This window comes from Mastigoproctus giganteus, chromosome 4 (genome assembly GCF_048544385.1).
Source record: "Mastigoproctus giganteus isolate SK-2022 chromosome 4, ASM4854438v1, whole genome shotgun sequence".
NCBI lineage: Eukaryota > Metazoa > Arthropoda > Arachnida > Uropygi > Thelyphonidae > Mastigoproctus > Mastigoproctus giganteus.
Genome location: NC_143578.1, coordinates 123,755,116 through 123,769,347, shown reverse-complemented (window position 1 = coordinate 123,769,347; position 14,232 = coordinate 123,755,116). Strand labels below are relative to the sequence as shown.

General features: G+C 38.6%; 1 protein-coding gene across 1 annotated transcript in view; it reads right to left on the bottom strand.

Annotated features, from left to right (window-relative positions):
• Positions 1-14,232, bottom strand: part of LOC150087041 (vacuolar protein sorting-associated protein 26B-like) — a 302,718-nt gene that overhangs the window by 215,922 nt on the left and 72,564 nt on the right. Inside the window, exon 3 of the mRNA XM_090371779.1 lies at positions 5,902-5,977. Coding sequence (XP_090227905.1) covers positions 5,902-5,977 — 76 coding nt within the window. The remainder of the gene's footprint in view (positions 1-5,901; positions 5,978-14,232) is intronic.

Here is a 14,232-nt window from a genome sequence, read left to right as displayed (position 1 = left end):
GAGAAGACGAGATTATGATTTCTTTTGATGTTACATCATTGTTCATTTGTATCCCTATTAAATTCGGAGTCCAGTGTGTCAGAATGGCATTAGAAAAGGATGTTTTGTTAAGTACTAGGTCTCCTCTTAGTGTTAATGATATTTGTGAGGGTGTGGAGTTCTGTTTATCCAGTACCACTATGGTTTTCCAAGATGTCATATATAAGCAGATCCATGGCACAGCAACGGGTTCCCCCATTAGTGCCATAGTGGCTAACTTAGCTATGGAAGAGTTGGAAGTTCGAATTTTTGAGGGTTTGCAATTTCCCATGCATAAATGGAAAAGATTTGTTGATGACACATTCACCATTATACAAAAGGGGAGGGAGGATCAGATACTTGATGTACTTAATAGCTTCTCCCCTTTTATTAAATTTACTTCGGAGGTGGAAGCAGAGGGAACCCTACCATTCCTTGACGTGTTGGTTATTAGGGATGGTTGTAGGCTCAAGACCAAGGTGTTTAGAAAGCCCATGTGCCGAGGTCAATATACTCATTATACCTTGGCACAAGCCAGCCAGCACAAGGGTAGTGTTGTCAAGGCTTCAATAGATAGGGTGTGGTCCCACTGTAGCACCTCCAAGGACAGAGATTACGAAATTATTCATGTCACAGAACCCCTGTGCATGATCCATGATGACAGCATCCTCCGGGGAGATTTGATGTTGCTTCTCCCAAAAATGTTCTGCCACGGCAGACTTCCCATAATTTGCGGACTTTACTGCACTCATATGCACCCCCAGACAGTCTTTCAGTCGTCGCCCCGTCTCACCTAGATAACACACCCCACAATCTGGGCATTTAATCTCGTATACCACCCCACTGTTGGCTTCTTTCTTTATGGGGTCTTTGACACAAGATATCACTGTGTACAACCTCCGTCCCGAGAGTTGCACACAGCGTATCTGGCACCCCCGAATTACTCGTGCAATGTGGTCTGAAAGGCCCGGATAGTAGGGAATGTATGCAGTGCTCACAGGGGTGAACGGCTCAGTACAGGTGGACTCCGCTCCTCTAATAATTCTGTCCAATACCCTCTGGGGGTAGCCGCATTTCTTGAGGTCTGCCGTGACACGAATAATTTCGTTATCTCTGTCCTTGGAGGTGCTACAGTGGGACCACACCCTATCTACTAAAGCCTTGACAACACTACCCTTGTGCTGGCTGGCTTGTGCCGAGGTATAATGAGTATATTGACCTCGGCACATGGGCTTTCTAAACACCTTGGTCTTGAGCCTACAACCATCCCGAATAACCAACACGTCAAGGAATGGTAGGGTTCCCTCTGCTTCCACCTCCGAAGTAAATTTAATAAAAGGGGAGAAGCTATTAAGTACATCAAGTATCTGATCCTCCCTCCCCTTTTGTATAATGGTGAATGTGTCATCAACAAATCTTTTCCATTTATGCATGGGAAATTGTAAACCCTCAAAAATTCGAACTTCCAACTCTTCCATAGCTAAGTTAGCCACTATGGCACTAATGGGGGAACCCGTTGCTGTGCCATGGATCTGCTTATATATGACATCTTGGAAAACCATAGTGGTACTGGATAAACAGAACTCCACACCCTCACAAATATCATTAACACTAAGAGGAGACCTAGTACTTAACAAAACATCCTTTTCTAATGCCATTCTGACACACTGGACTCCGAATTTAATAGGGATACAAATGAACAATGATGTAACATCAAAAGAAATCATAATCTCGTCTTCTCGTATAGTCTGTCCTTTTATAAAATCCACAAACTCTTTGCTATTCTTGAATACCAAGTTGGAAAGTCCTACTATGGGTGCGATCAACTTGGCTAGGTACCTTGATAGATCATACGTGGGACTATTTACAAATGATACAATTGGCCTGAGTGGTACACCCACTTTATGTATGTTGGGGAGCCCGCAGAATCTGGGTAAGCAGCATCCAGCAGCATGTAATAACCAATATACCTTCTTGGATATCCATCCTGACTTGTGCCAATGCTGTATAAGGTTATTCACTTGTCGTTCCACACTAACCAACGGATTTCTACGGACAACTTTGTACGTAGTGGTATCTTGCAATAATTCCAAAGCTTTATTAAAATATTGCTCCTTGTCTAAATAGTGTCTCTTAGTGTTAATGATATTTGTGAGAGTGTGGAGTTCTGTTTATCCAGTACCACCATGGTTTTCCAAGATGTCATGTATAAGCAGATCCATGGCACAGCCATGGGTTCCCCCATTAGCGCCATAGTGGCTAACTTAGCTATGGAAGAGTTGGAAGTTCGAATTTTTGAGGGTTTGGAATTGCCGATGCATAAATGGAAAAGATTTGTTGATGACACATTCACCATTATACAAAAGGGGAGGGAGGATCAGATACTTGATGTACTTAATAGCTTCTCCCCTTTTATTAAATTTACTTTGGAGGTGGAAGAAGAGGGAACCCTACCATTCCTTGACATGTTGGTTATTAGGGATGGTAGTAGGCTCAAGACCAAGGTGTTTAGAAAGCCCATGTGCCGAGGTCAATATACTCATTATACCTTGGCACAAGCCAGCCAGCACAAGGGTAGTGTTGTCAAGGCTTCAATAGATAGGGTGTGGTCCCACTGTAGCACCTCCAAGGACAGAGATTACGAAATTATTCATGTCACGGCAGACCTCAAGAAATGCGGCTACCCCCAGAGGGTGTTGGACAGAATTATTAGAGGAGCGGAGTCCACCCGTACTGATACGTTCACCCCTGTGAGCACTGCATACATTCCCTACTATCCGGGCCTTTCAGACCACATTGCACGAGTAATTCGGTGGTGCCAGATACGCTGTGTGCAACTCCCGGGACGCAGGTTGTACACAGTGATATCTTGTGTCAAAGACCCCATAAAGAAAGAAGCCAACAGTGGGGTGGTATACGAGATTAAATGCCCGGATTGTGGGGTGTGTTATCTAGGTGAGACGTGGCGACGACTGAAAGACCGTCTGGGGGGGGGGGGGGCATATGAGTGCAATAAAGTCCGCAAATTATGGGAAGTCTGCTGTGGCAGAACATTTTTGGGAGAAGCAACATCAAATCTCCCAAGAGGATGCTGTCATCACGGATCATGCACAGGGATTCTGGGACCGTAAATAGCTTGAGAGTTTACGTAATGGGGCAGCTAGCAATTCCATTAATTGAGACAAGGGTGTACGTTTACATCCCCTCTTGGAAACTGTGGTTCTTGGGCGAGATGAACGGTTTCAGCTAGCGCGCTCCCGAGCCATTTCCGGTTCCGGTGCATAAATGGGAAATTCCGGCCTTACTCCCGAGGAACCATGTGACAAGTGCCGTGGATCTGCTATTTAAGGATGTGCCACACAGCAGAAATATGCTGTTGAGAAAGGGGATCGTTATCCCCGAAAGCTACAGTTGTTATGGTATTTTATTAATTGTTTTTATCGCTTTTATCATCATATTTTATATTTTCGTATTTTATTGTAAATTAAATCACATAAGTTTTAGACTACTATATATTTTATTTTATTTCATTTCATACGCTCGTATTTTATTTTATTGTAAATAAAGTGTTTTAGTTGCAGGATTGGAATTTGTTTATTTGAATACCAGCTGGTATAAAGTCTAATTGTTCAATAGAAAAACAGAAGTTTGCAGAAAAATTTCCCAACACACACATTCCACACTACATACTGGGCTGGGGGGGGCATAAAGGCCATACCCTTACCACTAAATGTAACATCTTTGATCAATCTAATGGATCAAGGGATTCTAGAATGTCTAAAGAGATGAATATAGGTTAAAGTTTTTTTTTAGTTAAGCTTTGGCTGAGACTGATAACACTAATTACGAGATGATAAAGAGCATACTCAGTTTATTAATATTTCAAGCAAACTGAAGGTTCTGAAAATATACAGAAAAAATAAACAAAACAATGGATTCAACAATATTTTCCAATAAATTGGTGATGATTCCTTGGGAAATGAAGCTAGACTAGGCAAAACTCATACATCATGATGTAAGCAGTAGGATAATGAAATCCACAGCTAAAAATTTCTCATGCAGTAGCCAAAAATGTCCTAGATACAGTTTATACTGAACAAAAGCCTGATTCAACAATCAATGTTGTTGAATTTATAGGCAACACATGATGCTTACAAAAAAGTGGAGGGACAATGCTGCAAAATGTTCCATTTTATTATCTAAATAGATAAAAATTATTGATTGTGTGTAAATTAATGTAAATGTTTTAAGTGAAAATAAAATTCTTACAGTACGTACATATATATACTTTTAGATTCCTCACTTTAACCAACTTTTTTTGATTAACCAACCAACAGTCCCAATCAGGTCAGATAAGCAGGCTCTACTGCACATTGTTTTGACCATGTCAGATTCCCAGAGCATCATCATCATGAGGTAGCTTCAAGTTAGGATTAACATGTGTTCTATTTATACTCTGGCATGACCACTAGGTCAGAGGAGTTTACCATTAATCATTTCAACAATAAATACAATTGTTAACCATATTTAGCAGTCATGCAGGCATGTCCAGGAGTCACTCAAATGTGCATATCACTGCACTCCAGTACTTGACCACCCAGCTACAACTGAAACAGGTAAATGTGAGATGGAGAAAGTATTAATGCCACTACATTATTATTAGATGTCTTCAGACATGGATTCAATGACTAAATGGAAGTAACTAGCAATGGCTATTCAAAGAAAAGAATTACCCATATACAAAATTTGTATCCAATATATCAGAATACAGTGTTTCTGATATTTCTGTCCACTTATACTGGTGATTTTACCAGTACCATATGAATATGTGCAGGTCTGTCCTCTGCTCTTTGCAACCTTAACATATTTTATAGCTGCTTATAGTGCTACATGAGATATGTCAGTGCTTTCTCCAGAAATTTTCCAGTTAGATATCTAATTAAGTCTAGCACTCTTTGAACAACTATTCAGTAATTTGATTACTTTCCCATGATCATAGTCAATTCCAACTCTTACATATTAAGAATTGTAAGTAGTCCAGCACTTCCATTACTATTTTCCTAGTTATTGTATGTCCCAATAGTACTTAAAACATAGAACAAATCTACTCCTGCTTTTAGACACCATTAAATCAATCCATCTGCAGATTTTCTCTTCTTGCCATCCTCCAAAATAGCAGTTTCACGAAGTACACACTGACTCAATAGCATCAGCAGTATCTCTGGGGAAGGGGGTATGTTTCATCTGCCAAGAAGCGCAAGCATTTCCTGCATGATGTTATTCAAATTATATGTTATAGGAAAATAGTCTTTGGCAACATATCAAAGACAATGCACTCATGACAAACTGCTAACAAGAAATCTAACAGTTATTTAATATTAATAAGGTATGCATGCCTTCAACAATGCACAAACTATGGAACATCAGTTATTGTCTGCATTCCACACATTCTTTTCCTAAAGAAGTGCATTAAGGCAATTTGTGCAAAAGAGCAAATCAACTCCTGGCCCATTAATCATATTATCTTTCAAAATTCAGCAAATATAAATAGTTGTTTGGAATGAAGTACATACTCCAGCCACTAGACCATTTTTTTTAATTTTAACGTTTCATTATTTGAAAATTTTCTAATATATTAATATTAATGTTTCATTATTTGAAAATTTTCTGCCAGGCCTCCTCTGTAGAGACCCATATATGGATATATTTTTATCTAGGACCAGCATATGGATATTTTGTCCAGGACACACAATTTATTAAAAAAAATTCACAATCAATCAAAAAAGCACTATTCCATCACTACCATCTGTAAATTTCACTAAGCAATTAAGAAATAGTTAAGTAAGCAATTACTAACAGATTTAGCTATCATTTATCACTAACCAATCACTCCCAAAAACTCTAGCTTGACTCCTTGATGCTCAAGTTTTGTACCAGGCTTCTTTAATGTTATGTTTACCTGAAAGAATCAATTATGAGTATCAGGATCATTAAAAATCATATGTAAATACACAATTACTTCATATTTAGAGAGAAAGAGAAGAAATTACAAGGTTCTTTGAGTTCATTTAATTTCAACTTACTCACCTACGACAGCCTAACTTGGCCATTTGAAACTCTAATGGCTACTGTTTTTCCACTACACATTAGAGCGAATGCATAGTGTGAAAAAAAGTTGGTCTCTGAGGAAAAGGTTGCATGATCTGGAAAATCTGGTTTGTCACCTACAGGCAAACCACACCTAGAATGTGTACAATTTAGAAACATGATATACTGATTTTCTCTAACGTGCTGGTACAAATAATAATCAACTAGTTTATTTAAAATTTTATTCCCCGTGGTAAATTTCCCTCCCACTTATCCAATCAATCAGGAGAAAATTGAAATCTTCCATAAGATATTCGCACATGCTTGCCCATTCCATCTGCATGTAGAGATCCTTATATTCTTCAAAATCTTCTGGCTTGTAGATTTCTCCCACTCTCATTATAGCTGTGTTTCCAACTAACTCGCACCACCCAGAGTCTATGCTGGCAGACATAACTTCTGACTCAACAAAAGTTCTTTTTTGCACTCAGACTGCTTTTGATAAAAATCATGATCCTACCACCCCTTCATCTTCCTTATCCTACCTAAAAACATTGTATATATCATAGTGGAACTCTCCATCCCTAGTTTACAGGTGATGCCATGTTTCTGATAATACTGTTATGTCAGAATTAGTTTTTTTTTTTTTTTTTTATGAAAAACCCCAAACATGAAAGGTATCAAAACCTATAGTACTTAGTACCATGCATGGGTTGAAGGAGAAGTATGGGGGGGGAAGGGGATGCCGGAAACTTTGCTCTAGAGACTAAACATGGGTTTCACCACTTCAAGCCTCCAATAAGCAAAGTGGTGGTATTTCACCGGTTGATGAAAATCATCTACCACCTATTTGTCCTAACCAGGAGTTTGAATTCGTACATTTTATTACTGTAAACTGATATTCTGTAAACACAGTTAAAACTAAGCAATATTCCACAGTTTACTACCCAAACACACCCTTGGAGTTATTTAGGATTGTTTTCCCACCTTCATCTTCCTGCTCATTTGAAACATTGCCACCCTCAGAAATCTTACCACAACAGCTGTTGTGGCAACGAACAAGAATTCTTGAGGTGTATACGAGCATTTCATCAGATAAACAAGTGTCTATATTACCCTTCTGTACCCTAACTAGCAGTTTCCCTGAACCCTTAAGGCATCCTCAATGATATGCCAAAAACCTTCTTTTCCTTTACCATCAGGGGTAAAGGAAAGGGTTTTTGCTTCCGTAAAGGTGAGTACAATGGTCTCAGACAATTTTTAAATTCTGCACAGTGGGATCAACTGACAATATTACCAACAGTAAATTCTAAGTGGGAAGCATTCAAGGAATTAATCGTGGATGCTACTAAAAGTTTCATATCTATTAAGAAATATTGTTAAAGGTTTAGGCTAAATGGTTATCAAATGAACTAATGAGGCTCGTGACGGAGAAGAAAAATGCATGGGATGCACATAAATTATCAAACGACTCAGAAGCCTATGGCAGATATAAGCTAGTCTGTAATCGGGTCGCAAAGGAGGTTAGGCAGGCGAAGGCAGATTACAAGAAATCTTTGGCAAAAGATGCTAAGAAAAACAGCAAGGATTTCTTTACTTATATAAACTCTAAAAGGAAGGGGATGAATCTGATTGGTCCACTTGATATCGATGGTTCGACTGTTGATGATCCTGCTCAGATAGCAAACAAACTGAATGAGTATTTTGCATCTACATACACACGAGGAGTTATTAAGGTTTCAAAATGGCAGAGGGCTATCAAATTGTAGCAGGGTGCTTAATGATTTTGTAATAACTGAGAGCAAAGTGGAGGAGAAATTGTTGAAGTTAAACATAAGAAAGACACCTGGGGTGGATGGGATCTATCTAGTTATATTAAAGGAGGCGGCAAAGCAACTAAGAAAACCCTTAGCCATAATTATGAGAGCATCCTTGGACTCAGGGGAGGTCCCCACGGACTGGAGATGTGCAAATGTATCCTCAATTCACAAAGGGGGATCGAAGGGTGACACAAGTAATTACAGACCAGTTAGTTTAACTTCTGTTCCGGGTAAAATAATGGAGTCACTGGTTAAAGATGCATTGCAGGATCATCTAGACAAGACTGCAGCAATAATTCAGACACAGCATGGGTTTGTTAAGGGAAAGTCTTGTCTGACAAATTTGATAGGATATTATGATGTGGTTACAAAGGAACTGGATGCAAAAAATAATTTTGATATCATATATTTGGATTTCAGGAAAGCTTTTGACACTGTTGCGCATGGAAGACTATTTACAAATTGGAACAGAATGGTATTAAGTGTAATTTGCTACAATGGATAAAAGGATGGTTGAGTGAGAGAAGACAGAGGGTGGTAATTAATGGGTGCTGTTCTTCGTGGACTAATGTTATTAGTGAAGTCCCACAGGGTTCGGTGTTGGGTCCTCTGTTGTTTTGTATATTTATCAATGATATTGATGAAGGTATATCAGGCTTATGATATACCTTCATCAATGGGTGCTGCTCTTCGTGGACTAATGTTATTAGTGAAGTCCCACAGGGTTCGGTGTTGGGTCCTCTGTTGTTTTGTATATTTATCAATGATATTGATGAAGGTATATCAGGCTTAGTGTCGAAGTTTGCAGATGAAACAAAGGTTGGCAGGGTTGTTAATGACAGTAATGGCAGTGTGCTACTGTAACAGGATCTAGATAATTTGGGCAGATGGGCTAAGAAGTGGCAACTTAAGTTTAACCTTGACAAATGCAAAGTACTGCATATGGGTAGAAGTAACCCCAGAGAAACGTACCAACTGTGTGGTACTGCACTTAAGGTGGTAAAAAATGAAAAAGACCTGGGAGTAATTGTGCAGTCATATATGAAGTTTTCTGAGCAATGCAGACAGGCTGCCAGGGCAGGTCATGGGCTTTTGTCAATGATATACAGAAATTTTGCTAGCAGGGAAAAGGATGTGATTATCCCTCTGTATAAGGGAATGGTCAGGCCACGCCTTGAGTACTGTGTACAGGTCTAGAGGCCTCATTTTAGGAAGGATGTAGATTTGCTTGAGCATGTACAGAGAAGGGCAACAAGATTGGTGAGGGGAATGAAGGGATCCTCTTACCAAGAGAGGCTTAAGTTCTGCAAATTGCAGTGGCTGGAGACTAGGCACCTGCGTGGTGATCTGATTGAGGTGTATAAAGACTTGAATGAGTTGAGCACGTTGAATTCTGATGGGCTCCTTCCACTTGTTCAGATTACGAACCTAAGGGGGCATAAATTCAAATTAAGAAAAGACAGAGGTAGAATAGATGTGCGGAAATTTGCCTTTAGCCAGCGGGTGGTTAATTGCTGGAACAAACTTCCATCTGTCGTTGTGGAAGTTGATAGGTTAAATAAATTTAAGGAGGAACTGGACATTTGGAGGGAATGGTGTGATTTTTTTTTTTTTTTCTTTTGGCTGATGCTGCATTAGCTCATACACTTGCTTTCTTGCATCACATGCCTCTACTTCTACTACTACCCTTGCACCACCTTCGTTGAAACGAATACCATGTCTCCAAAAACGGATTCCTTCTCCCTACAAGTGCAGGCCATGCTGATAAAAATTTTTCCTCTAAAGCCTTGAAAATATACCTCAAGTCTTGAGTTAATCCACAAGGCTTTCAGCACAATCCCTCCTGTCATGTCTAGACAGAATTTCAGATATGTACCATATTCTGTCCTAACTTGTAGAACTTTTTCAGCAGTCCCATATTTATCCAACAAATTGTCAGGTCATGATCATTTATTATCACCAATATACACTGGAATAAATAAACAAAATATTAATTTAATATCCAGAAGTATTCATAATGCTATAAATCTGTAAAACTACTAAAGTAATAATTACTCTAATAAAAGCCACAAAATCAGAGTCATTTTGAAGCTGTACATTCTTTATCACCTAAATAAGCTCAAAATATAACATAAAATAGATACATGAATAAAGCACCTGATATATCCAGAAACTAATGTAATATTGAATCAGAGTGTATAACAAAAAACAAGGTGAAGTAGATACAGGGAAAAATTGAATGGAAGTAATGCCACTAATCAAGCATTAATTCCATTTCTGATGGTCACCCGACAATCTATAAAATTTGTGACAGTGGTTATCATATTACAGAATTAAGACTTCCATAACTGGATGAATGCAAGAGGCCTTATTACTTTTTACATTTAGGTGAACCTGATCTAAGTATATGATGCACTTCAAACCAGAATCGAAATTCACAATTGCAGATGCAGTCAACGATCAGGGCATTCAAAAGTTAAGAAAATAATACAGTACATATACGAGAAGTGTTTAGAGATGGCAGAATGGGCAAAATAAATGTTATGAATGGCAGTCATTTTAAATACCCATTCCTGAGCATTTTCTACAACCATTTCTCACACATCAAACCATATGAATGGCCATCATATTAGCAGATGCATAAGATGCAAGAAAACAAGATTAAACGGCATCAGCCAAAAAAAAAAAAAAAAAAAACACCTTCCCATTTCACCTAGCCATTCATTCCAAAAGTTTGTCTAGTTTTACCTTGAATTTATTTAAGCTATCAAGTTCCACAATGACATATGGAAGTTTTTTCCAACAATCAACCACCTGCTGGTTAGAGGCAAATTTCCAGAAATATGTTCTACAACTGTCATTCCTCAATTTGAATTTATGTTCTTTCAGGTGTGTAATCTGAGCAAGAGGAAGAATCCCATCAGCATTGAACTTGCTCAAACCATTCAAGGCCTTATATACCTCAATTAGATCACCTCACAGGTGCCTAGTCAACAGTCACTGCAATTTGAAGAACTTAAGCCTTTTCAAGAGATTCCTTTGTTCCACTCACCAATCTCATTGCCATTCTCTATACTCATTCCAGCAGCTCTACATCTTTCCTAAAATGAGACCTCCAGACCTGAATGCAGTACTTAATGTGGCCTGACTTTTGCCTTATACAAGGGGATAATCACCTCCTTATCCCTACTATCAAAATTACTGTATATCAATGACAAGACCCCATGAGCTACTCTTGCAGCCCATCTGCACTGCTCAGAAAACTTCATATCTGACTGCACAATTACCCCCAGGTCTTTTTCGTTCTCCACTATATTGAATGTAGTACTGCACAGTTGGTTGTTTGTTATTTGGTTTTTAGGAGCATTAGCAACTAAGGCCATATTGCTCCAGGGATATGCGGTGGTCATTCCCTGACCTTCCCGCATCCTCCGTATTTGGTGGGCACGGGCTCGAACCCCAGTCTAATCAAGAAGTGTGTGCTATGCACTGCTGCTCCTGCCCACCTGTTTACGGAGGCGCCCGCACAGTTGGCACGTTACTCTGATGTTACTGCTATGCTATGCAGTACTTTGCATTTGTCAATGTTAAACTTCAGTTGCCACCTCTCAATCCATCTGTTCAGCTTTTTTAGATCCTATTGCAGTAGTCTACTGTTATTACTGTCATTAACAACCCTACCACCTTTGTATCAAACCTGATATATCTTCATCAATATCATTGATAAATACAGAAAATAACAATGGGCCTAACACGGAACCCTGGGGGACTCCACTAATAACATTAGTCCACGAAGAGCAGTGTCCATTGATTACCACTGTCTTCTCCCACTCAACCATCCTTTTATCCATAGCAGCAACTTGCCCTTAATGCCATATGGCTAAAATTTGTACAGTAGTCTTCCATGTGCACCAGTATTAACAAGCTTTCCTAAAATCCAACAGGATATCCATTTCCTTTATGATATCAAAATTATTTTTTCCATTCAGTTCCTTTGTGACCACATCATAGTATCCAATCAAATTGGTCAGACAAGACTTCCCCTTAACAAACCCATGCTGTGTCTGAACTATAACTGCAGTCTTGTCTAGATGATCCTGCAGTGATTCTTTAACCACTGGCTGAATTATTTTCCCTGGAAATAGAAGTTAAACTAATAAGTCTAATTACTTGTGTCATCTTTTGATATCCCTTTGTGAATTGGAGATCCATTTGCACATCTCCAGTCCATGAGGTGCTCATATACAACCAATCACTCCACTTCATATAAACTAGTTTGCTAATTTATGCATTACATTATAGATGTATTTAATTACACTGGTTAGCATACATTTCCTCCTAAAATAATTTTGACAGAATTCTTCAGGAATATGTTAAAAAACTCAGATATATGCTATGTGCTTAAATTATCATCACCCACAGTTTTCAAATATTGTAGCTTAATGACCAAAAACTAAGACCTGTAGTTGGTTTAATCATCTTTTCCATCTGTTTTATCTATTTTTTTTTTTTTTTTTTTTTTCCTTGAACATTTGGGAGATTTCTAGGGCGTCCAGGAGCTTTCTACAACATTCGAGAATGTTCTGGAACATTATAGATTATTGTTGTGTGGAAGAAAGATCAAAATATTTCTGGAAGGTTCTAGAACTTTCACCTGAGTTCTTTAAAAACTTCTCTAGAGTGGGTTCTGCACCAAGTGTTTTCGTATTACAGAAAGTGTATATGTTTCAGAGACCGAGTGGTGAACAAATGTTTCAGTGAATTAGTGTTTGTAAACAAATGTTTCAGTGAATTAGTGTTTGTAAACAAGCATTGTGTGCATTAGTGTAAATCATGAATGGTGTTTAAATTAAAAATAAAAATCTACAATTTCTTAATTGAGTTCTTATGCACGCATACCTCAACCATACATGAAATATGTTGTGATCTTGCCAAAATAAGCCTAATAGCTTTGCTACATTTGTGGAGAAGTGGCATTAAAATTAAGTGGAGCCACAGTCACAACTTGTGAGAAAAGTCTATGAACTCTATTTTGGTTGTAAAGTCAGAAATCAAGATAAAGGGCTTCAAAGATTTCCTGTAGCTCATGTTCAAGGACTTTAACAGGTTGGCTCAGAGGTAGTCATAAATTGATGCCTTTTACTGTTCTGGTGATGTAGTAGGAACCTCAATACCACATAAACAATTGTTACTTTTGCATGACCAATATTTCTGGTTTTCTAGGAAACCAAGCATAAAGTGGAGTATCCCAACGTACCTTTTGACTCTTAAGGCCAGTTCCTCGTGATGGTACAAGGCTAAAGCCACCAGAAACTTATGAACTTGACTCTGATTCAGGATCAGAAAAGGAGTCTCCAGAAGATCCAGACTTGATGCTGCAAAGCTGCATCTAATCACTCAGGCAGAACAGAACAATTTGGTCAGAGATTTGGAACTCTCTAAAACCAAAGCTCAATAACAAGGATTGGAGCTTCAACAGTGGAATCTTCTTGAAAAGGGTGTGAAAGTGTCTTTTTATAGGAAAAGGCAATCTAACATAACCAATTACTCCATGGATGGTTCTTTCGTTAATATAACAATGTCCAGAAATTAATGAAAGAGTTACATTTGGAGCACTTCCCTGAGCAGTGGAGGCTTTTCACTGATTCATCCAAGGTCAGTTTGAAAGCAGTTTTATTCCATAACAGAATTAAGTATCCATCTATACCACTGGTCCATGCAGTACACATGAAGAAAACATAAAGAACCTACAGGTTCTTTTGCAAAAAATATGCTATCAAGAATACCAACAGAATATCCATGCCAACTTAAAAGTGGTTGCTTTGCTGACTGGGTTGCAAGGATACACTAAATAGTGCTACTTTTTATGCGAGTGGGACAGTGAAGCAAAGGATTGCCACTACAGGGTAAAAAATGGCCAGACAGTTCAGAAACTATAGCAGGCCAGAAAAATGTAGCACTGACTTCTGACTTATCCACCAAAGGAGGATGGATAAGTCAGAAATTTATTTACTTCCAGTGCACGTCAAGCTTGGTTTGACCAAAATATTTGTGAAAGCGATGGACAAAAAAGGAGAAGGATCTTCCTGTTTGAGGCAAAAGTTTCCTTCAATCAGTGAGGCCAAGATAAAAGTGGGAATTTTTTGGCTCCTCAAATCAAACTGCTAATCCAAGATGAGTAATCCACTAGAAAATTAAATGCTGCAGAAATAAGAGCCTGGAAGGCATTCGAAAACGTCTGCTGGAACTTTGTAGACGATGACAAATTACAAAATTACAGTGAAATTGTGGATGAGCTAATTTTAGC